This window comes from Lissotriton helveticus, chromosome 3_1 (assembly GCF_964261635.1).
Source record: "Lissotriton helveticus chromosome 3_1, aLisHel1.1, whole genome shotgun sequence".
Lineage (NCBI taxonomy): Eukaryota > Metazoa > Chordata > Amphibia > Caudata > Salamandridae > Lissotriton > Lissotriton helveticus.
The window spans coordinates 932,900,427-932,926,044 of NC_136061.1; the positions used below are offsets into that span (position 1 = coordinate 932,900,427).

Here is a 25,618-nt window from a genome sequence, read left to right on the forward strand (position 1 = left end):
AGGTTAGATTTATGATCCTTGGAATCTACTTCTTTGTCCTTGGTGCCAGATGGAGAGCAGGCCCAGTACCTTAGGGCTCTTGTCACGTCTCAGGCAGCAGGTTCAATCCTTTTATGATCTCCCACAGGTCCAGTAGTATTATAAGAAGGACACCTGGAGGTGCCACGTTTATGCCTGGCACAAGCTGGTGGGTGGGAATCACTCCAGGGCATGCTCTAAACAGCGTGGTAAAAGTTCCCAAGGCCAACCCTACCCAATAGGGGCATTTTTAAGATTGCAGAAGTCTTCTGCCACACTAAATTTGGTATCGGAGGGCTGGGGGTGTGTGGAGAGTGGACTATGGCAATCCTAGTGTCCTCTAACATCTAACACTAAAATCCAGTTTGGATCAGTCACTGTCCCAACCAATAATCACAGAAACAGAAGTCTGGAGGAACAAAGCAGGATTTTCCAACAATCAGACATTGGAAACATAAGAACTGATTAGGGTCCTATTTCCCTTTTTTCAAGTTTACCCCCAGCGTTGCATGTAAAAACTTAAAGACAGAAGTCTGTGGGGACAAAGCAGGTCCTTCAGCAACTAGACAGAAGATGTACAAGAATAGCTTAGCCAACCGGTTTCCTTTCAGGTGTTATATGTAAACGCCCAGTTGACCTTTCTTGCAAGCATTGACACTAGAGCAGGAGTTGACATTGTAATGTCAAAAAGTATGCTCACAGCCCCGTTCTGCATAATGTATCCAGCATAATATATCCTGTTCAGAGGAGTCATCTGTGCCCATTCAGGTCAACCTATTATTTGCTCCTGGGAAGAATTTCATGCCGTTTTCACAAATGTTAATTACTGTCTGGCAGAAGTAAAAGAACAAATGCAAAATTGGTCTCCAGGACCTTCAGGCAGGGAAAACGTAGCTTTCTAAAATGTACTTTTCCCAATTATATATTAGAAATAAAACTTCATCATTGAATTGAATTTTTATTAACTATTAAAATAGTGTGCTTCATAAATTGTAAATTGTTTTGTTCAATCTGTAATTGATATTTGGGGAAGTAGGTGTATCTTTCCCTTTTGAACGCACCGCAAGATACCTTTTGTGTTGGTTAGAAGAATATCAACTGTTGTGATTGCTATATTAGCACCTGTTACCCCTTACACCCAATTCAGTGAACCCTATTCAAATAGTTTACATGTTTTTCCTCCTAGCTCCATTCCCAAGACACACTATTAGTATTTTTAATCGGTAATCTGGTTTTCTACATAGGAAAGTTAGGCTAGCCATGGTAAAGGAAATCTTTTGAATGCGAGTCACTGTAAGGATGTTAACATTTAATTTCTGCACATCTTAATCTTAAAACCCATGCACAGTGCCTTATGGACAACACTAGAGCCTCTCTTCGCAGTCTCTTAAGAAACCTCCACAGTACTACTAACTACTTTGAGAGAATGATGCAAGACTCTTCACTGAGAGAAGAATATAATGTTAGTCCAAAAAAAAAAAGGAAATTCCCTTCACTAAACCTTCTCAGACATCAAGGTGGTACAATGAAAAATACCACCTTTACTAGCCCTCCTGAGGCCTGCTCAGTGTTGGTTAGTGATAGAACGAGAAAGGAGCCCCCCTTCACTAAATCTTCTGAGGACATCAGGGTGGTACAATGAGAAAATGATACACTAATCTCCCTTCTTTAGCACTTCGGACGACAGCTGGGTGTAAGCATGTTGGGCACACAGACATGCGATGCACACTTCATGAGGCCTTTTCTTAATTCCGAAACAAAAACTCTCCTTATGCCAAGATGGCAGATTTTTCTAAAATCTGTACAAAGGAAACACAGTTTTATTTCAGAGCTCTACTGCCAATTTTACTTGAAGCGATTGGAGCTCAATCTGTCAGACAAGTGAACATTTTGGAAGACTTTTATGCGCGATTTAAGAGGTACATATAACAGGTTTGCCAGCTACACTTCTGTTTTTATTTTTCTGATATTCCGTACATTATAGAAACCTAGGCATAACCCAGGTTCTCAACTTAAAAACAACATTTCCATCAGCTCTCTGCAGTCAGTCAATCCCTAGGTAAAAGCTCATGAGAATCAGGATACTAGGCTAGAGAGATGGTAGACATGGTATATCAGCACTAGGCAATACTTGCTCTAGGCTAGAGAGTTAGAGGATTCTCACCCCGCCCCAACTTCAAACCATCTCCAGGCCCACTAGGCCTTGGCTTTTTCCATTACATATGCAGCACAACGAGTCTTACCTGCTCACTCCACGGGAGAACCTTCCGTGTTACATTCAGATGCCGTGGCTTCCCCTCCAGGACGTCCCCGTCCATCTGTCATAAAAAGTAGAAAGGAAGACATGTGTTAGGAGAAAGTGAGAGAGCTACAGACAACAATACAATTTATACACTGGTAATAATGAGCTTTAATGGGCGGTTGTGTGAGACTTTTTGACTGAATTGTCTGTGTGTGCCTCCTGCATTGAGCGCATATTTGTGTGCCTGCCTGTGTGTGGTATGTCTGTGAGAGTGTGCAAGTCGTTAGTGGCAATATGCATAACATTTTTAGTTTGCTAAAATCCCAGAGAGCCGCAGGGAGGGGGGTCTTGTAGCCAAACATTGAACTTTGCCCTGGATAGTTACCCTGAAGATGATCACACGCATGGTACGTATGTACTGATGAAGCTCTGGCCTCCTGAGCAGATGTAAAGATTGGGTGGTATGAGGTCTAAGGAAATGGCCACTCCCTGCACTCCTCCATGATTATCAAGGACGATGACGGAGAGGAGACTTCTGCCAGAGGAGAGTTTGGCGACTCCTTCGCTAAGGTGGAGGAGCGTCACCCCACTGCTTTTAAGCAGTGTGAGTAAAGGAAAAATAAAATGATAATAACAATGTTATTATCATTGTATTTATTCCAGCTGCTTTGCAGGCGGGCGGGGCAGCTCTGTTCTGAGAGCAGGGAAGGAGTGATGGGCAGACTGAAGTGCGCATGACGCTTTGGCTGGACCTCTCGGGCCGACCAAACAGTCAAGCGCACTTTCCATGTTTTCCATCCAGCCTGCATGACAGCCTGGGTGGAGAACATGCCCAGGCCCCGTCTGAGCGCCAAACTACGGCGCTCTGACCAATCACAATGCTGAATTGCAACATTATGATTAGTTAGGGGAGCCTGGGTGTTCTTCCTGGTTCCTGTTCCAACATAGAGGAGAGACTGAGCAGAGACACAGCCATAAGGTAAGTGGTTTTTATCTTTTTACACTCCCTTCCTTCTCCCGCGCCCCAACCCATGCCAGCTGCTGCTGGTTTTGTGTGTCGAACAGTCACAAAACTTTGAACACTGTCAGGTGATGATTTCACCATCTTCTAGAACATCTCTCCCTCACCATGAAAGCGACATATATCAGGCCTTAATTAATACTTTATTATGTGCATATTAAATCCTCAGCTGGACAGGCACTAAAAAAAGAAAAAGATGGGGGCAGCATGGTACCTGGCAAAAGAGTTGGCAGTCTGGTACTATACTGAGCTAAGTACAATAAGTCACCTTAATGATGGTCATCCGCACCTCCCATTCACACAGGAGTGCTTCATTCATGGCCTAGTCCAGTGGGAATTCTGGGGCGGAGATCTGGCCACCTAGAAGATCATGTTTTTAATTCCACTTCCTGAGGGAGGTGCACCAAACACATGTCTAACAGGAACTCATGAGGGGGTGGGTGTTCCCGAAGCTAAATATTTATGGCTGGTTTAGGTCCAATGACAGAATCCGTACACCAACTCTCTAGCCAGCAAGAGAAGTGAAGCTAAGTCGACCTATAATGCATACATATCATATTTACACAATGAAAACATAAAAGGCAAGCTACTATCCAGAGTGCTGAGAGCGCTTTGTGTCCAAAAAAAAAAATGTACTTGGTGGTCTCCAAATGGTTTATCTTTTCTACTTTCCGAAGGCTGGGATCAAGCACTATCAGGTTTGAGGCTCCGATTTTGAATTGGACAACAAATCTGATTGGCCGAGATAACTGTTTTCCCATCATGCATACAGTTCTTGAACGGTTATAGCACCGCTGCTGTCTAATGGCTTTCACCTACAGAAGGGTTTTCTCTGGTCATCAGGACACAAACAGGCACATTAAAGGTTCTCAAGCCATTTCATGGAAAAAGATTCTGGAGCAAAAGTATGAGCATAATATGCAAATCCAAAATGCACGGTTATTTAAAAGAAATAATACAATGGAATGCAAGTTTGAAGAAGCAAAACGTTATTCACGAATCAGTTTGGAAGACCTTTCAAACTGAATAATTAAATACATTTTGGAAATGACACTGTCACATATCTCTGCGTACAGCATGGCTGAGGGCTATTTGAAATATGGCTGAGGCCAACCCCTTGTGACTTTGCCCTCTGCACAGTGATCCTTGATGCCCTGTGGACCTCTGAGCAAAACCTAGCCAGAGGAAGCCATCAGTGACTCCAAACTGCTGTGTTGAGAAAAGGTCATGCACAACAGGTTCTGAAGCAATGGGTGGTGGTGGGGGCGGGGGGCTGCCCAAAATGCTTGGTCAGAAGCATAGCAATGAAAAGTGAATTTGGGAGGAGTTACAATTTTGTTGTTCATCCTAACGAATTTCAGTAGTTTTGAAATATGTACATCGTATCCCTACAATGAATCTTTTTTAGTCGAACTTCAATTGGATTTTTGTAACAAACTTTATTATTTCTTCTGAGTCATGAAACAGAACTTTCATTTATCAAGGTGTTTTGGAAACGTATTGGGGCTTCGTGTATTTTAAAGTGGGCGTGTTACAGCCCATTCATCCTAAAATTAAAAGCCACATCTTTTACATGTTGAGCTGAAAAAAACCTCAAGAACGATCCCGGTATTCCAAGGTCTGGAAAGGTAACCACGAACAAACTGTGTGCCACTCCTTTAGAGCTGTGATTCGTCCTTTAGAGCTGTGGATCTTCCTTTAGAGCTATGGATCTTCCTTTAGGAGGTGTTTATCTACCTTTAGAGCTGTGATTCGTCCTTTAGAGCTGCAGATCTTCCTTTAGAGTTCTTACTTTAGGCCTGTGGTTCTTCCTTTAGAGCTGTGAATCTTCCTTTAGAACTGGGATTCGTCCTTTAGAGCTGAAGATCTTCCTTTAGAGTTCTTACTTTAGGCCTGTGGTTCTTCCTTTAGAGCTGTGGATCTTCCTTTAGAACTGTGATTCGTCCTTTTGTTGTGAACGTATCTAGGACCCTATTTAAATATTCCCGATTCATGCCCTTATGTGGTTATAACAAATCATATCCTTATAAAGGCATAAGAATCATACCATATTTAGTCATAGCCAATGCAGTCCAAATACGGCAAGGCTACTCCCATAGACTCCTAGAAAGTACAACGCGTTCTTTAAACAAACCAAGCCTCCAGCAGCATGGGAAATCCCCCCTGCTTTTGTTTTGATTTGTCCAATAACTCCTGGAGTCTTGAAAGAACTGTAAGTTCTTAGTGACGTCTTATGTCCAACCTTATGTCAAACTCTGCACCTTCCAGGTATAAATATACCAGCGTTTGCCTTAAGCAGACACACAGTGGTTTGGAGCAGATCAGCTATCTACTTACCCGAAGCCCAGCTGTAACGAGAGCCGAAGGAAGTCGACCCTCCCATTGACGCACTGAGAGAGACGCTGTCTTTTCTCCTGCCGAGAAATCCAGCTCCAGTGTTTCCAGTCACCCTTGCGGGTTGCTGGGCGATCAAGTCCTGAGAACGAGATACAAGACCTCCTCCATTCTATAAACCAAGGTACGGAGCTGATTAGATCCTCAGAGAATTCTTGATTCAGATTCTTGGCAAAAACTAACAACTTAAACTGCAGCTCACTTACTCCTTCCCACGTACTAGGCTTAGGTTAGGTACACCGGGGTAGGTTATCTTAGAAGCACCAGTTGAGTACGTTTAAGTCACTGATTTTATGTATGTATATATTTTATCCGTTTTAAGTATCTTATGGCTTAGAAACCATATAAATGCTTTTAAAGTATTATTTCATAATACTCCTTTTACTGTACGCACTTTACTTTATGACAAGTATTGCAATTGTGGCAATTCACTTCTCTTGCAGGAGAAAGAGGACTGCTCAATAAATAACAACTTTTATTGAAAACGCCGGCCTCTCTATTTCTCTGCACTCCTGGTGAAACTAAGCATGCACGATTGACTGAGTGACATAGTGGTCTATTGTTTTCCACGACTCTGGAGATATACTCCTTATTCTGGGGGGAGCAAAGTTGTCATGTTTATGCGGTTGTCAGAAACTAATCCCTTCTTGTCTATTCAGGAAAGTTAACTCCTTCCTGTTCACTCGAGAACGTTTCTAGTGACCTCTGAGCTAGCTGGCATACCTAATTAAGTCTAACATATTCAGTAGAGACCTAGATGACCTCAGTCCTACATCTAAACTATCGTTTATGTTATTCCAATGCGCAGAGCCTATTGGGAATATAGCAACTACACTACATTTTAGAGCTGTAGATCTTCCTTTAGAGTTCTTACTTTAGACCTGTGGTTCTTCCTTTAGAGCTGTGGATCTTACTTTGGAGCTGTGATTCGTCCTTTAGAGCTGTAAATCTTCCTTTAGAGTGGTCTTCCTTTAGAGCTGTGGATCTTCCTTTAGAGCTGTGATTCGTTCTCTAGAGCTGTGGATCTTCCTTTAGAGCTGTGGTTCACTCGGCCTATCCAGCTATAAAAGGAGCCTCCTGACCCTCAGCTGGCCAGGTTTTTCTCTACGCCACATAAGATGCTACGACCAGAACTGCTGGGGTACAAATTATCTTTTCTCCCTGGTCGCTCTTCAAGTTCTAAAATCTTTAGAGAGTTCCCACAGTAAAACCCCTTCCCATTGCATTTATCAGAGAGTTGGTGATGTAAAACCCATTTTTATTTCAATTTTTCAGAGGATTCGCAATGCAAAACTCTGCAAAGCCTCAAATAACATTTGTTACATCAAGGTCCAGGCTGTGCTTTTAATTCGATAAATGAAATGTGCTTTAAAGTCACACACAACGAAATACCGAACATAGAATTGCGAATATGCACAATGCAAACCGGGCCTCTTTTGCCGCCTCTCCACTAGAAGAACTCTGATACGAATATCAAGCATAATTCAACGTTTGAAGATCCTTCCAGTGGTGATACTCACACCGTTCACAATGTAAACTCCGTTCCTATTGCATGTGTCAGGGAGTTCACAATGTAAAACCTCAGCATCCAATTTCTATTGTATTTGTCAGTGAGCCTGCAGAGTAAACCCCCTTCCTACTGCTTTTGACACGGGGTGTGTATGAACACTGTACGTACTAGTTATGAGCAAAGGCACAAATCTTAGGCAGCCAATCAAACGCCAGTAAAGGAGCTCAGCAAACAGGAGGAGCCAACGTTTCTTTCTTAAAAGGGTCTTTTAATGACTACTTTGTGGTTATATGAACCAGGGCCGGCGCTAGGCATGGGCAGCGTGGGCAGCTGCCAAAGGCCTCGCAGCCAGGGGGCCCTGCGCATTCACAAACTTCAGAGTTTGGAGGCCCAGGAGGCCCAAGGGATTTGATCAACATCTGCCTAATCGCTGCACCTGCATGAGGATAGCAGCAATCAGACAGGTCATTAAAGAGCCCTCCCCTGTGGGGTGCGCCCTGCCCCTGCTTGGATAAACCAGCGGGGCGCAGAACAAAAGCATAATGAGGGTTGCTCACACTGAAAACCGCTCAGCTCCCCCGGGACGAGGTAAAGGAAGAACAGAGTGAATGAAAGGGGTACAAAAAACGGAATAAAGTGAGAGGGGGTTGGGGGAGTAGATAGGTGTGAGTACACCAGCCAGACAAGAGGTGCAGGAAGAGGAGCCCAATCCGAATGTAAAATTGGCTGGACTAGGGCTTTCAGTGTGCTAGGTCCCTCGAGTCTTTACCTGGTGGTAAATTAAAATGGACATTGAAACAGGCCCATATCGGACCCTATATTCATGTCCTTTACTTTACCTACAAAAACAGTGATTCTGTATCTGCACAATAATTGTATAACACAGTGGCCGGGTTGGACTGGCATTAGGGCAATCAGGCAGTGTGTAATGGTCTGATATTAAAACAAACAATGCCTGCAGCAAAATCAAATCTATTCAGTCTCCCATACCGTACAAAAAACGTAAACAGCATATCTTTAGAAGTTAAAAACTGCCCTAATTTTGAAACATGGACACTTTTCTAGCTAACTAATTCACTAATGGGCACCATATTTATTTTAGTGCCGGGCCTATTTCTTGACCCAGTCTCACTACATGATAGGGTAATCCATGACAGTGATTTTGTTCCTGTTTATATTTCACATGCTTTACTTAATCTTGCATTCCCCAAGAGTGTTAGCTATGTCCAGGATGTGTGCTTCTGTATTTCATTTCACAGCATTTTACTCTTGTATGGGGCACACATCGTAGTTAGGACCCGGATCCCCCCAGCATGGCCCCGCCCCCCTAGTTGACACACCAACCCACAATTGAATCTTCAAAGCATTGAGTGGGTTATAAAAAAGGCCATGTTTAATTTCAACATATCATAAACATGACAAAAACAAAGTAACATGCATAATCATCATCACAGACACTTTTAATATTCCTCTTTATAACTGCAAAATCATAAATGCAAAATTATCTCATCGCCCCCCAGCACCAAGGGGCCTTCAGGCTCGCATCTCGCACTGAGCCTACCACGCCAGGTGCACCGCGCCTGCGCCAAAGAGAAGTGGGCCCCACCCTCTGATCCTTGTCCGCCAATTCCAGGGCCCACTCCCCGACCACCGGACTGCCCAGGGACCCAGGAGGCTCGTGATCTGTCGCCCTAGCCTCCCCAGCCGGTGGTCACATCTTCCCAGCGAAGAGCTTACCGTCTCCCCCCTCAGTGCTGGCCTATGGAGTACGTAAGGCAGTCCCTTGTGTTAGTCAATGTCACTGATCGCAGGTCTCTCTTCCGCCAAAAAACCACCCCCTCCAACTCCTAAGCAACAGGGATGGTGGGTGGGAAATTAAGTTTAAGTCAAATGGTGAGGGGGTGGAAAAAGGAGTCGCCCGGCGAGGTCGTCAGCTGGGGTGGCAGAGGGCAAAGAGAGACAGAAGCCACGGTTCCTGACCCTAAATAGGGCAAAGGTCTCCGCCCCCCGACACCCCAGCCGGACATACGTAAGCCTGACCCGGAAGTACTTGGGCGACCGAGTGCCGATTGGGCGACCGGCCGCCCATGATCACGTGACCGGGGGCGTGGCCCGGGGGGCCCGGGTCCTAAGGGCGCGCTTCATGATATTCGCGCTTGGCATAGGACCCGGATCCCCCCAGCATGGCCCCGCCCCCCTAGTTGACACACCAACCCACAATTGAATCTTCAAAGCATTGAGTGGGTTATAAAAAAGGCCATGTTTAATTTCAACATATCATAAACATGACAAAAACAAAGTAACATGCATAATCATCATCACAGACACTTTTAATATTCCTCTTTATAACTGCAAAATCATAAATGCAAAATTATCTCATCGCCCCCCAGCACCAAGGGGCCTTCAGGCTCGCATCTCGCACTGAGCCTACCACGCCAGGTGCACCGCGCCTGCGCCAAAGAGAAGTGGGCCCCACCCTCTGATCCTTGTCCGCCAATTCCAGGGCCCACTCCCCGACCACCGGACTGCCCAGGGACCCAGGAGGCTCGTGATCTGTCGCCCTAGCCTCCCCAGCCGGTGGTCACATCTTCCCAGCGAAGAGCTTACCGTCTCCCCCCTCAGTGCTGGCCTATGGAGTACGTAAGGCAGTCCCTTGTGTTAGTCAATGTCACTGATCGCAGGTCTCTCTTCCGCCACAAGGGTGGCCAAGGCCCTCAGGTCTGCCACCCTCCCCACCTGCGCTCTGTATAAATGACCACAGTCCTTTTATCCATGTGTCTGTGCCCAAGTCCGACAAATGCACTCCGTCGTTGTGGTACATAGCCTCTCCCGAGATCATCCGGTGTGGAATATGACATAAGCGGCCCTTCACTGAGCACAACCTTGCCATCTCCCCGTTGAGTCGTCTTACTGACACATTCAAGGACCTTGTTCGAACTCCCGGGCCCCATGTCCTGCGCGGTATCATTGCAGACCAAGCAATCCTGGCCGATGGGAAGATTTTCCCCAACCACGCAAATTCCGTCAGCAACGCCTCTTTGACTGCTAAGCGACCACGATCAACCATATCATTTCCTCCCAAGTGAATGATAATCCAGTCTGGGGACTTGTGCTCTTCTTGATCTCTTAACTCCTCCACGAGCCGCCTTAGGTGACGAATTCTCATGCCCCCGACGCCTCGCCACAGGAATTCCGTCCCGCCCAAGTCTGCCGGTTTCACCACTCGCCGTTGATGTAAACGCACCGTAGCGCGACGCACGAACGAGTGCCCCAACACCCACACCAGCTTCGCGGGCATACTAAGTTAGAGGAGAGAAATGGAAAAGTCAGGCACAAGTCACAGTCAATCATTGATCCATCATCACAACAATTCAGGCCTCACATATCTGAGATAGCAATCGGACGACCAGCGCCCCACCCTTTTAATCGCATCGCTCTGCAGGCCCGCCCCTGCGGCCAAGGTAGCTGCGCCAATCCTGAATGAATGAGACGAATATCCTGCATCTCCCAGACCTAAACGCGCTAGCACCAGTCCCAGGACCGCCTTAAACTGAAACTGAGACAAACAGTCCCCGTTCTCATGAACAAACAAGGCCTGCCCGCTCCCAACTGGGCGCAGGGCCAGATACGCTCTCATCCGGGTTACCGGGCAGGCCGAAACCCCTGGCGCAGGACCCAGCCGAATGGTGACCCCTTTGCCCAATTGGTCGGTCTTAGATCTCCTTAAAGTCACTGCCAAACTATTTGAAGACAGGCAAATGTCCCTATGTTGGAGGCCCCCTTCCTGGTCAACTCTAGAGGACCCCACCACTTCACCCAGACGGAATGCCCCATAAAATGTTAGAGTGAAGGCCGCCCCCAGCAGATTGCCTTCGAAGGGGGAATCACAAACCAAAGGCAGGAGGTCCACCATAGCACATAAGGTCGGGATGTTCAAAGGCCTACGAGAATCCCGCCTAGGTCCCTCCAGTCTAGCCCAGCCCGCCACAGCTTTCCTGACTAAAAAAGAGCAACCCGGGTCGCGTACCCCTGCAAGTTTTGCAAAGAAGCCTATCGCTGACAAGTTAGCCTTAACGAAAGAGACAGCCCTGCCCTGATCCCTTAACTTCTGTAGGTACCCATGAATAGCATCTGGAGCAAACAATTGAGGCAACCCAGCCTCATCCACAAACGACCTGTAGGAATTAAAATGCCTTTGGTAAGATTTCCTGGTGCGATCGTTCAGGGAAGCACCTACCAGCCCCGCTAATGCGGGGCACCAATTGTCCACAGTGATGGTGGGAACTCTGTCATCCGCTCCTCTGCTTGCGGGTGGAACCTCCGGAATTCCTGCAACTTGGAACGAGACAAAGCATCAGCAGCATTGTTGTCAACCCCCGGTATATGCGCTGCCTTGAAAGTCAAGTTCAGCTTCAAGCATACCAATACCAGTTGTTTCAATAGTCTGAGCACATGCACACAGGAGGCCCCCTGCCTGTTAATAGCTTCCACCACAGCCATGTTGTCAGACCAGAATATCACTGCCCTGTCTCTGAAGCGGTCGGCCCAAATTGTCACCGCTACAACTATAGGAAAGAGTTCTAGGAATGCTATGTTTTTTGTCAGGCCTGTCCTGTGCCACTCTGCTGGCCACTCTGCCCCACACCAGGAAGGACCTAAAATGGCTCCAAAACCGATGCTGCCGGCCGAATCAGTAAACAGGCCGAGTTCCGAGCTGGACACCGGAGGGGCAGGCCATACCACCCTACCATTGAAATCTCTGAGGAAACTGCGCCAAACCCTCAGATCCTCTTTCACCTCTGCCCTCAGCCGAACACGGTGGTGTTTGTGTGTTAACCCCCCCATTGACCTGGCTATGGATCTAGAGAAAGGGCGCCCCATGGGGATGATTCTTAGGGCAAAATTGAGCTGGCCAACAAGTACCTGAAGCTGGTGAAGAGTAACCTTAGGTCCCGCCAGAGTGGCGTCAATCGCTCGGGAAAAGGCCTGAACTTTGTCTAAAGGCAGTCTGCACTCCCCCGCCACCGTGTCAATTTCTATCCCCAGAAAGGACATGCACGTGGCCGGGCCCACTGTTTTTTCCGGGGCCAGGGGGACCCCGAACTCCCGAAACATTGACACCAGTTCCTTGAGCGCTCTGGCGCACTCCCCTGACTCTGCCGGACCCATCACCATGAAATCGTCCAGGTAATGTACCACATTAACACAACCTGTCCTGCGTGAAAAAACCCATTGCAGCATGGAACTAAAGGTCTCAAAATACTTGCAAGACACCGCACAACCCATGGGCATGCACTTATCAAAGTAGAATTGCTGCTGAAACTGGAAACCCAATAGTTTGTAATCCTCGGGATGCACTGGCAACAGACGGAAGGCAGATTCAATATCAGTTTTTGCCAACATCGCCCCCCGCCCTAGTTCCCTCACCAGCTGCACAGCGGTATCAAAGGATGAGTAAGTCACAGAACACAAAGCTGGGTCAATGCAGTCATTCACAGAGAAACCTTTAGGAGCTGAGAGGTTATGTATCATCCTAAACTGCCCAGGATCCTTCTTAGGCACTACTCCTAGGGGGGAACAAACATAACCTGCTAGAGGAGGAGCGGGGAAAGGGCCAGCGACCCTGCCTAAGGCCACTTCCTTCTCTACCTTTGCTGCTACTACTGTTGGGTGCATTCTAGCTGACATGAGATTGTTGCATTGGTCAACAGGAGGAACGCCTAGGGCGGGAATGCGGAAACCTACAGAAAAACCATCAAACAAAACCTTGGCTGCTGCCCTATCTGGGTACTGATTGAGCCAGTAAATCAATTTCCCTAGGTCCACAGGAGAAGGAAGCCTATTGCTGAGGAGGCTTGTGCTCCTTGTTCCCAGCCCCCCCGCGCTCTTTGAACTTCTTATTACATTTAGACTCCGGATGCGAGGAGTGACCACAATAGGAGCAGGCATGTCTGAATTTGCACTGCCCTGCGGGATAATTACATGACTTTCTATTGAATGCCCAGCAGGCTCCTTTCTTTTCCCCTGGGCCACCCTGTGAGGTCCGAAAAGGCTGTTTCGTGTGGTGCCCCCCACCATTAACGTTCTCAAGCCAGGCATTTATTTCCACCTGGTCCCAGCCAATACTCGGGTTCTCCTCTTTAGCCCACCGGAATTCCCTATCATAATCCAGCCATGCAGACCCCCCATGTGTCGCATGCGCTTTCACAATTTTATTTGTGTAGTAAACCAATGGTATCGCTAACTCTGGCCTTTTTTCTAACAGCACCGTCGTGTACACTTGGAAGCCAAAGAGCCAATTAGTGAGAGACTCCTCCACCCTTGGCCTCCTGTCTTTGAAGGAGCCCTCTTTACCTTCTCTCTCCCTGAACTCCATGTCCCTCCTAGTAGGCCTGATGAGCGCAAATATATCCACATATGACCCTTTCCAGATTTTCTCTCTCATTTCCGTGGACACATGCGTGGCTAACATTCCCGGTTGGGATAACACATTCCCGTGCACCCCCCTCGGCGCTATCTCTGCCTCCCCGCCCTTGGTCGCCACCTCGCATGCCTTACCTCCTGCAGGTACCGTTGCTACTGCTGGTGACGCTCCTGTAGTCCCACTGGGCTTTGCATTCCGCGCCTCTACTACGAGTGCTAACTGCCTCTGGATTTCTAACAGCGCCCCCTGTTCTACAGCCTGCCCAGGTGCCCATGGGGCTGCCGCTACTGTGCTGGGAGTCTGCCCCGCTGCCGGGGGTGTTAGCTGTCCCACTAGGTTAGCCACAGATGCTAAAAGCCCAGCCATCGGGTCCTGTGTGCCTGCTGCCGCCACCACCACTGGTTGAGGGGGGGGAGGTGCTGGCACATTCACCACGGCCTGGTGTGGATTCCCCGGGGCCAATGCTTTCAGTGCTTCCCTGATCTCTGCCAATGTTGAGCCCACCGCGTCAGCTGGCGTTACCGCAGGTATGGGTGCTCCCCCCACAGGTCCTGCTCCTAGAGGTAGGTCCGCCCTAGGTATGACTGGCATGGGAGCAGTAGGAAGTACATCTTCTAATGGGGTAGCAGGTATCTCCTCTAACAGAGGGGGGACGGGACCTACTGATCTCTCGTCCTCAGCTACCCTGCCATGAGATTTCCGCCCTTTCTGTGAAGTACCCCCTTTACGTTTTTGCTGGGCTCTAGGCTTCTTTACTAGGGGGGGGAAAGCAGCCCTGGGTGGCACCCCTTCCCTGCGCGGGCGCTCGCTAATGCTCTCCTGCTCTGGCTCATCCTGCGAGGCATCGCTATCACTCGCACTCTCCTGATCCTTGCCCAGCTTAGCTAATACAAGTTTTAATAACTGCGCAAGCTCGGGGTCCTTCCCCTTCCGTTTATGGCTAACTTTCTTGGGGGCCATCGCTCTCTGCGTGAGGACCGGTGCTCCCACAACGCGATTTAGCGCGGGAAACTGACTTTTGTACCCTCGAGGTGAGCGCTACTACTAACTTCGCCAATGCTGCCTCGTGCGCCCGCCCAGACTCCTGCTGTGCAAGTACCAGCCCCGCTCCCCGGTCTCCCCTAGCCGAGCCGCCCACGCCGCCACAAAGGAACCCGGACCCCAGGAGCCCCACCGGCAGCCACCAACCACCGGAAGTGAGCCCCCAAAAAAAAACCAGCGAACCCCCTCCCGCAATCAGCGGCTGCAAGCAGGCCCCCAGAACTCCCGGCCCCTTACCTGGCACAATGGACTTCTCTTCGCTGCGCGCGCTGATCTCCGCCGTCTCTCCTCACAGCCGCCGAGCCTCGCCGCCGGGCTCCGGATCACCGCCTCCAAGCAGCTCCTCGCACTCCCTCGACAATCCAACGGGAGGTGCGAGCGTCGGGGGACGAGGGGCAATCTAAGTTTAAGTCAAATGGTGAGGGGGTGGAAAAAGGAGTCGCCCGGCGAGGTCGTCAGCTGGGGTGGCAGAGGGCAAAGAGAGACAGAAGCCACGGTTCCTGACCCTAAATAGGGCAAAGGTCTCCGCCCCCCGACACCCCAGCCGGACATACGTAAGCCTGACCCGGAAGTACTTGGGCGACCGAGTGCCGATTGGGCGACCGGCCGCCCATGATCACGTGACCGGGGGCGTGGCCCGGGGGGCCCGGGTCCTAAGGGCGCGCTTCATGATATTCGCGCTTGGCAGAGTCACCTCCAGGTGTTTATAACAGGCTACAGTTGAGTGCTTTGGAGTGAAGGCTGAAGGCATTACAACTTTCCCACTGTGCCTGTCTGTGGGTCAAAAGGTGTCCAGAATACATGGTCATTCAATATATGGCCTCTTTGAAGAGCACACTGAGAAACGGTCCCGTATTCCAGTTGCAGTTGGTATTCTGTGCAAACGTGTGTGAAGGAGGTACTCATTGGTCAAAACAATGACAGGGTGAATGTAAAATATTTTATCGTTGTTACTCATTTATCTTAAACAGCCATTGACAAAAAAGCAATACCCTTGGCTGTTTGTAGATGTAAGTCAGTTGTTGTCTTATATTTCTGGATTCAATCACAGAAAGCTGAGGGAAAGATGAGAAAAAGAGTAGAGCATTGAGGGGAAGGTGAATGTAAAAGGGTCATCATCAACAAGAAATGGTAAGATGCTTCAGGAGGATGGAATAGGAGAGGTGGATGTAAATGAAGCAGAACAAGCAAAGAAGTAATGAGGCTGGAGGAGAGATGAGAGTTGTAGAGGAGTGTAAGGATAAGATGTGTGGTAGAGAGACAGAACCAGCAAGGGAACATACGCAGAGTGGAGAGAGAAGTATTGGTGAGAGATGGATGAAAGAAAGCAGGACCACTGAAAGATGTTAGAGGTTGGGCAGGATGAGACAGGAGGGGAGAGGTGGAAGTTCGAAGGGTCAAACAGCAAGAGATATTTGAATCCCTAGAAAAAAGAAATCAACGTCTAAATCTCTTTCATAAAACATAATTTACTCATTGACAATGTGCCGGCTTCTGACAACTCTAGGAGTTTGAAGTAGCATTTGTGCTGTATCAGATGATTTTTGGTTGACTCTTGATCGTAGTGTTAGAGAAGCCTTAATACTACTAAAAGTTAGTACCACATTTGACACTGTTTCCCAGCCAGTGCTTATAAATCAACTAGCACAGCCTGGAATTTAAGTATCCACTTGGTGTGGTTTTCCTGTATTCGATTTGAGAAATCTGAAACAATCCACTCACCATCTATTTCTATTATGTTCTAAACCTCTGACTTGTGGAATTTATTGAGTCTCCACTGTTCAATCTATATAATTCCCAGTTAGTCTTACTCACACAGTACTTTGGTTTATTGCCGATATCTAGCACATATTGATACCCAAACATCACATCCCTCAGTGGCAATCTGGTCTTTGCCCAAGAATATGTTTGTACGTGCATGCGAACAGTTGATTTCCGAATGAACACAAATTCATTAAATCTTTAAAGTGACAAATTAAGGGTTCTCATTTTTAAAGTATCTCTTTGGTGGCTGGTGTAGCTGGTCAATCGCCCACATTGGTGAAGCCGGCAAAAAAATCTTCGATTCTATTTCCTGCATCTTCTCCTTTTTAATCGGAACAGATTAACCATGTTTCATCCACTTGCTTTTACTACATCCATAAGCATTACAAAATCATCCTTTTTCTCCCCTCTCACTACAGTGAAGCTGTTGTGCAGTCAGTTATCTTCTCATTAGATTATTATGCCCTCTCTCGTGGGCTTCCCGCCTTTTCGCATTCAGTACCCTTCAAATCATTCAGGACAGTGCTAGGCTCATCATCTGAGACTGCTGCATTGCAATGCTATTTCTTCTCACTTTTCTGCTGTCTGCTGTGTTTTTGATTTGAAACCCTACATCTGCAAGGCACTATCCGTTTGTCATTGTGCACTGCATTAAAAGGGTCCTTTCTTTCTAAAGCACTCCGTACTGTTCATTCCAGAATCCTATACTCTGTGCCATCCAAACTCCTGTGTCATCCTAAAATTTAGATGGTCCTGATTGGAGACAGAGCCTTCTCCTTTCTAGTTCTGCTGAACTGAGACGCTCTCCCTCTTGAGCTATGACGTGACTCCAATTGTTTGGAAACACACTTAAAACTATTCTTTCTCCACATTAGTAAAGTCTGCACGTCTCCTTTGGAGCTCTCTTAGTGCCAGAATGCCCGATTTGCATATCATTTTCATTCATCCCATTCAAGAGAACAGTAACTATGTTAAATTAATTTAATGTATTTCCAGGCGGGACGACTGTCCTAGGTGTGGGGCGGAGAGAGCTGGATTCTTCCATCTGGCTTGGGAGTGTCCGCAGGTCGGTAGCTTTTGGAGTGAGGTGGCAGACCATATTGGCCGTGTCACAAGCCTCCGGATTGCTCTGGATCCGCTTCATTGTCTCTTGGCCCTGGTGCCCAAGACTAAAAGGAGGAATCTATCTTACAAGTTTCTGCAGCTGTTACTGGTGTTGGCAAGGCGGCGAGTGGCCATTACTTGGATGGGGCGGAGGGCCCCCGAGGTCTCCCTGTGGCTTAGAGATGTTAGGGAGTGGTCCCTGGCTGAGGAGACGCATATGCAGCGCACGCGCCGCAATGAAAAGCTCCAGGAAGACTTGCTAGCTTGGAGGTTGATGTGTGCAGAGGCGTTGTCAGAGGATGACTCGGATGCCACTAGAGCCGAATTGTTCACTCCTGAGGGGTCTGGTTCTGAGGAGGAGGCGGAGGGGGAGCGAGATGGAGGAACCTGGGCCGGAGTAATGCCCTGTTGGGCGTGCACTAATGTTCCCTATCATTTAACCCTGTGATTTGTCTGGATTCCCTGAGGGTCGCTACTGAATGTTATGTCTGCACCTTAATGGGCCTTGAATGGATGACCTAGCTATTGCACGTACTCTATAACTGATGCCACGTATGGGGGGGGGGTTGTTTGTTGTTCTGTGTTGGACTGTGTTTTTATTGCAAAATTCATCTATCCAGAGGCATGGGAGTAGGGCTCCGTGGAGGACGTAGGAGGGGAAATACGTGAAAACCAGCAGACACTGGAGATGCACGTGGACAGTATGCACACGACTATGATTATAACTGTGCCATTCGCTGACATTACGCCGCCCGGCCTCCGAGATGTGGGCCTCGAGGCTGTGTACAATCCTGAATGTCGCATATTGGTAATTTTTTATGATTAATTTCACAATGAATTCAAATGAAATTGTTGGATGTATAGGAATGTACTTTTGGTAATTGTTTATCTTATTAGCATTAGAAATCATAAAGTAGACCTTGGCTCCTTCCTGTCTATTGTTCTATTGGATATATTCAAACTAAAGTTTTTCTTTCTTTGAGTGTATGAATTCTATTTGGTTATTTGTGATATGTCTGTCTCTTTGAATGAATGATTGAATGGATGTTGAGATTCTTACGTCTTATTTATATATTGGAAAAGGTATTATTGTACTATGTATTAAACCTTGAAATATACCTGAAAATGTTTCTAATAAAAAGCTATTAAGTAGCAATTACCCTTTCTCGAATTTTGTTTCGTGTTTAGGATGTACATTGTGAGATCATAAAAAATTGTTTGTATCAGTACTGGCACCCCCGTTTTGTTTGCATATTGCTAATTTGGCCTCTCAATGCTTATGGGAGCTTTTGCCTGTTCCTGTCCTCTATGTTTTCCGCAATAAACATATTTTTCAAAAAAATGTTTTATGTATTTCCACTTATGTACGTATTTTATTAGGATTTTTAAAGCTATTTCTAACCATTTTATTTATATCAAAACTAGGTGAGTTGCTTCTTGCAAAGCGGCTTCAAACAATGCCATATAATTAATGTGCAATTGATATTACCTCCTATGAGGTCACTTCCGGTCAGGTTAAATCTTATGCAAATTATAGGGGCCTCGCATGTTCCTATTCTGCCCGGGGCCTCACAACTCCTAGGACCGGCCCTGATATGAACTCCAGCAATGAAGCTGCTTCTAGCCAGACCTAAACAGAAGACAAAGGGAACAAGTGACAGTATGGGGCGTGTAAGTCCTGGATACCAGTGCTCTCCCTTCCACAGGAAACTGATAATATTGCCTGAGGAACAAACCCAATGCATCTGTGAACACACCGCTTGCGACCAGTGGCGGGAGGCTGGCCTGAATTCAATGTGTGGAACTGATCATCAGCTTCATTGGCAGGCATCGATCGGTGAGGTCATGGGGCATGCAGCCACAGGCCTGTGGCTCTTTATCCCACAGTACTGTCATCTGAAAAGGACGGGCCAGGAGGAGGTTCCACAACGTCAAGACCGAGAGCGAAGTGGGCTGTCTTTGTCTCTAGCAAAAGCAGGCACAGAACTCGTGATGGAAACCTGGCATATGCCCACGCACATGCAAGATGTGTACAGAACTCCACGCTAATAGCTTCATTGTCTGCCTATATCTCGCCTCCATATCCAGCTGGCCAGATTCTCACAGCAAGTCACCCCGTTTCACATCAGGCCTCTCTCACCCCCCCCCCCCCCTCCCACCCCACCCCACCCGCCCCCACCTCCCTTCTGGCTTCTCCTCCTATGAGCACGCACTGCAGGAAGGGTGCTGTGCACTGGAACACACACCAGGTATATGTGCAAGGAGTGGACGTAGGGCCAGCAAGCAGCAGGTTACGTTGTAGGCAGAAGCAGGGGATGTAAAGGAGAGTGACATTTTGTTCATACTTTGCCCTCTTTTCCTCCTGCTCTTTTCGACTATGAAATGCTAGGTCTATCTGGAGTGTAACCAGAAAGGAGATGCTAAAAGCCTTCACCAGAAACATAATAGGTTAGCCAACACTAATTAGTATCTTAGTGTGTGTTTATTATATGAGGGGGCATCAATGTAAGCTATATTATGAAAAAACAATGAAAGAATTGAGATAAGAAAACTCAAAGAAAATATGCCATGGTGGGAAATGTACGTCTTCCATTCTCGCAAAGTGGGGAGCTTTCTCATCAGTGGAAAGACTGCCCCGGGTCCTCTGGGTAATTTCAGACCAGACCGAGTACTTCAATTCATCTCAGCATGTAGAGAGAACACCATAAACCCGAAATACAATAATGCTCCAGGCTTTGACTTAAGCAGAGTAATAGAAAATATCCATTTCAGAGCCTGCAGTTCCCTGCATAAAGCAAACCTACCCAGAACAACAATCCGAAAAGCAGTTCAAAGAAAAAGCACACAATTTTCTATGTTGTCGTTGTTTATTTCCAGATTAGAGTTACTTATAAACTCTTTCTGTGGGACAAAAAAAGCACAGCTGTTGTTTTTGGGAACGGGGATTGATTTTTCCTCATCAGACTTTGACCCACGAGAAGGTAGAGAAAGACACAAGAATGGGGGACCAAGGAGGATGAGAAAGACGGAAAACAGAGACAGATGGAGAAAGCAGGGATAAAAAAGCGAAAGAATGAGATTAAGAGGCAGGGAGTGTATGATGGAAGATGAAAGAGGCACTGCGTGGAATAAAGACTACACTGCTTCAGTGTTGGACATCCGGTAGCATCGGTCACAGACAGGGTTGTGAGCAACCCTTTGTGGCCCTGGCACACGGACTGCAGGCCAATGCCCTACAGCAGACCCCACCCCCAAAAAAGAATCCACCACTTTAAAGATAGCGAGGTATTCCATCACTAAATTGTTGGACTTAAATATTGGTGGTGGATGCGGAAATAACGTTATGCTAATATGTTAAGACCGATTTATAAAGAGGCTGTGGGAGTGAGTTCCCCACTAGTTAATGCCTAACGGCGCAGTTACGGCACATTGGACTTTCGAGATATAAACACCATACATAGATCTGAGTTTTCCCTCAATAACTATTTGAAAAGAAAGAACTGGAGCATTTTTAAGTACACCCGACCTGTAACGAAGCCCTAGATTGCATGATCTTCTATTGCAAACAAGCAGCACGATATGAGTAACTATGATTTTGCTGCAGAACATACTGAGAATGTTTTAATTCTAAAACTCTAAGACTGTGAATTATAGGCCTTTGGAGGGGGGGGGGGGCTAGTCTTCAGTGTCACAATCACCCTCGTTATATTTGCCCTACGTTAGACATGTATACCATTTTTTCTCTTCACATCTCTTCCATCTGCATATCTTCCATCTTATCTGTTTCCTCTTCTACGCTGTCTTTTCACTCTCTCCTGAATGCACTTCGAATTTCTTTCACTTCACCACTACTGAACACACAACGCATCCACTCACCTTTAAGCAATGCATTTGCTTTTATTGTCGCCTTCTCGATATTTTGGCAAGTCTCTACCTCCAAAAGAATACCAAAGAAGAGAGTGAGAAGTAAGAGCTTGCTCACCTTCCCAGATCAATATCTTGAATCAAAGAGAAGTGAGCATGCCACCAAGTTCCTTGGAGATGTCCCTTATACTAGGTTTTTTAAAAGACCCCTCATCCACACCTAGTTGGTGGCATGCTTCATCACTGGGGTCGCACCGAGACACCTAGGGCGCCATGGGTGTGCATCGATGCCTGATTACAGCGGAACTGGGTGCTTATTGTGGTTGTTGTGGTTTTAATCTCAAATGCGACAAGGAGGTGAATTTAAATTATCTTGTGTTATCGACCAATGAGGTGTACTTTTTAATAATGGTACTTATGGACAAGGATTAAAAGCAGTGGTGGATGCGTAATGAGGAACTAATGACCTCTCACATCTTTGGTATAGGTCAACATGTTTCAGCCAAAATGTCTAGGCTTCCCCTAGGAGTCAGTATGGTGTTCCTCAGGACAAAAGATTCAGAGCTCTGGAGGCCTCAGTGTAGGTTTGTCAGTCAGTCAGTCAAAGCAATGTTTATTTAAACCTTAGTCTTTAAACTGCCATACCCAACAATATAAAACATTAAAACAGGGATAAATACGTATTCAGTAACAATAAAAAAAAACATTCATCAATACATTCTTATTCCTGGATATGCTTTTTGATCACCACATACAATCTAGGGCTCACGAAGTAAATACAAAAACGTACTTACTCATTAAAATTCTACCCGTATGGCACCGGGAGAGAACATTTTAATTCATATTAAGTTAAAACTTATATATACTCATCTTAAAATCACTAAAATCCAGTATAATTATAAAAATATTACAATCTTTCGCAAGGGGCTTTTTACAGACTTCATATAATTTCCGATTGCAATAGCAATCTCGAGGTTAGGCATTTCTGTGAGTAAGTCACCCGCCTGAGCACAAGACCTTATTTCATATTTTACAAAAACAGGTCTCAAATGCAATTTACGCTAAGGTAAAAGCGCCATACAGTCTAACAAAATATGCAGCATGTCACCCTTATTGCCCAGCAAGCATTTACAATTCCCATCCGGGTGGAGCCTAATGACCTTCTCCCTCTGATTTGATAGTCAGGGCTTAATGCCTATCCTAACTCTTAAAATTTCACATCTGAGCCACTTATTCGGAAAGGTGTCCAAGTAAGGGTACCAAGACTCGTGTAGCCAGGCTGCAGTCATAAATTGAACTGATGATTTCAAGCTCAAATAGACTTGATCAATTGTTCTAGACAACTCAAGGCCTTGAGTCCTGAGCTCCTTCTTGGTGAATTCAGCCTGGAGTGACTGTTGGCAAAATCTCACCTTTAAGTTCTCTGCAACCTTAATCAATTTCTTTCTTATCTCATTGGCCCATTTAAAATCACTTGATTCAACTCCTTCCTACACCAGAGGGAGACCTTCTGTACCCCCCCCCCTGTCATCTCCACAGCCTTAATAAATTTACTTGGGGCTGTAAGCTCCATGAAGTTGTACATAACTCTAATCTGATTGCCTGGACCATTGCTGAGCTGGGAAGCGAAAGTAGGGCTTTCAGGCATTTACCCTCCTCAGAGTCCCAGTTATCTTTGCCACCAAGACAAAGTACTTCTGAACCATACAGGACTTGAGGAGGGATCATTGCATTAAAAGCCTGTAGCACAGGTCTATGTGATATGTCACCGTATTCACTGTTAAGTTTTTTCAGCACACACACTGAAATAAAAGCCTTTGCTTTCTGGGCTGTCAAATGAGCTTGCCACTTAAAGGAATTTTCAAACCAGACCCCAAGGTATTGATATTCTTTTACTACCTCCAATTTTAAGGGGCCTAGATACCCACTAAAACCTAAATCTCTTTTTCCAAAACATAAGATTTTAGTTTTATCCAAATTTACAGTTAGGGACTTTAACACAGTATTCTTGGAAGACATTTAATTTTCTTTGAAGGCCCATCGCTGTCTGGTCAAAAATCACCAAGTCATCTGCATACAGCAGACATGATAGTTTCAATCCATTCATTTTAGGGCTGGCACTTCTATCAATCTCTAAGGCCTTTGGAAGATCAGCAAGAAAAATGGCAAACAAGAGAGGGACCAACACACAGCCTTGTATAAGTCCATTTCCGATTGGAATTTATTTTCCCTATCCATAATAATCTGTGCCCAGTTCTCAGTATGTAGCTTTATTATTAAAGCAAAGAGCACTTCTGGAATTTTATACTTTCTAAGGGTTTCCCACAGGCATTTCCGATCCACTAGGTCAAATGCCGCACGGAAGTCAACAAAGCAGCAATACAGCTTCCCATTTTTCTCGATTGATCGCGATGGCCCACAATGCGAAACAATGACCAATTGTCGAATGGCCGTCTTTGAACCCACCTTGCTCTTTAGGCACGATTACACACTCTTCGACCCACTCTTTTAATCAAACTAAAATTATCTTCGTAAACACTTTCCCCCCGATATCTAAAAGATGAATCAATCTGTAATTTTTAGGGGCATCCATGTCACCCTTCTTATGCACCGGTCGGATGACTGCCCCCCTCCAGTTTCTCTGTATTTTTCCCAGCTCTAAAATCCGTAAAAACATATGAGATAAGAATTCTGCCCACCATTGTGGCTGAGTTTTCAATATTATTGCAGGCAGGTTATTGGGGCCGGCCGCCCTAGTCAGGTTTAAACTTCCTATTGTTTTACTTACATTTGTTACTGAAAAGTCTGCTTTCAAGTCCCCTGCCAGATCTATCCAATTCATAGGCTCGTCTATAACCGCGTCACTTCTGGGACTGTATAGTTCCCTTAAATATTCAGCCCATACAGCCTATCCCACTACACAGTTCATTGCCCCCATTATATGCCCAGCCGCTCCTTTTATTAATTGCCAAAACTGGTGACTATCCTTTGATTCAATAGAATCCAGGGGATTAGCCCAACATTCTTCTTTATATGCTCTTTTTGAATCAGTAATTAACCTTTTATATTCCCTTTTCAGTTTTATCAGGTTTAATGATCCAGCTAAATTATAGTTGACTTTAAGGTTACGTGCTTCTCTCCTTATTTCCCTCTTCTTTACTAGACATACAGCTGAAAACCATTTTGTTTGCCTAGCCAGCGGATTTTGTCGGTTTGTTACACCTACTTTGCCTTTTTTAAATTCGACTTGGAGACATTGCACCACCCGATCGATTTTTCTCTCAAACCAATCCAGTTTATGCCCTCGTGGGCTCTCCATGACTAACCTCTGTTGAAGTTTTAACACCTTTCATATATACTCATCCGTTAGTCTGGTGGTAGCCCGTCTCGGGTACTCTACATTTTGAGTAATTACAGTCTGTCGCTTAATCAACATCACATCCTGAATCTCAAACTGCAGTAGATTATGGTCACTATTATCCATTTGAGAAACCATATAACCCTTCATTAAGGCAAAGTTCCAGGCATGCGTAAAAACACAATCAATCGGGCAGTTTTGGGCACCTATCTTAAATGATTTCTTCGCAGGGCAGTCCATTTCTGACCTGCTATTTAAACAAAATAGTCCCTTTGTGGCTAGATAGTTCGCTACACTTAGATCTTGCTGTGAAGAAACACAAACTGGAAAGGTTGCCATGGTTATATCATAGGCTTCCAAGATGTCTCTATGCCTTGGATCAGACTTAGTGGGATTCAATTTGTGGTTAAAATCACCCATCATAAGAATAATATCAGAGCCATACTTTTCGGTCAGATGATCCAAATCTTCTTTGAAAAGTCTCAGCTCTACCCCATATTCGTCTGGAGGCCCCTATTGCATATACACATTTATAAGCACAACATTTTCAAACTTTTTTTCTTTAACATTTAGGAGTACTCTACATGCTAAAAGCCATTTACATTTGACGCTTAGGTGTATTGCATCTTTCACCTTACTAGAAGACAACAGTATAATCAACCCTCCAGCTGGGCGACCAAAGCTTTTTTTCCTCGCCGGGCGGTGGAGTTGGATATAGCCATCAAAAGTAGGGGTTTTGTCGCATAGCCATGTTTCTTGGAGACAAATAATATCATTCGTCTGGATTAAAATACTTATACTCCCTTGTTTTATCAAATCTCCAAGATCATTTACATTCCAAGATACAATTCTAAGGCTATGCGACAACCCAACTTCCT

The 25,618-nt window shown here is 46.0% G+C and overlaps 1 protein-coding gene across 3 annotated transcripts in view; it reads right to left on the reverse strand.

The window, feature by feature from the left end:
• The window catches only part of B4GALNT4 (beta-1,4-N-acetyl-galactosaminyltransferase 4), a 923,999-nt gene that overhangs the window by 463,857 nt on the left and 434,524 nt on the right, over nucleotides 1-25,618 (reverse strand). For all 3 annotated transcript variants that reach the window (XR_013608736.1, XM_078681274.1, XM_078681275.1), the window contains one exon: nucleotides 2,262-2,336. Coding sequence is in view for 2 of the 3 variants with exons in the window: in XM_078681274.1 (XP_078537400.1) it covers nucleotides 2,262-2,336 (75 nt within the window). In the remaining variant the exon portion in view is untranslated. The remainder of the gene's footprint in view (nucleotides 1-2,261; nucleotides 2,337-25,618) is intronic.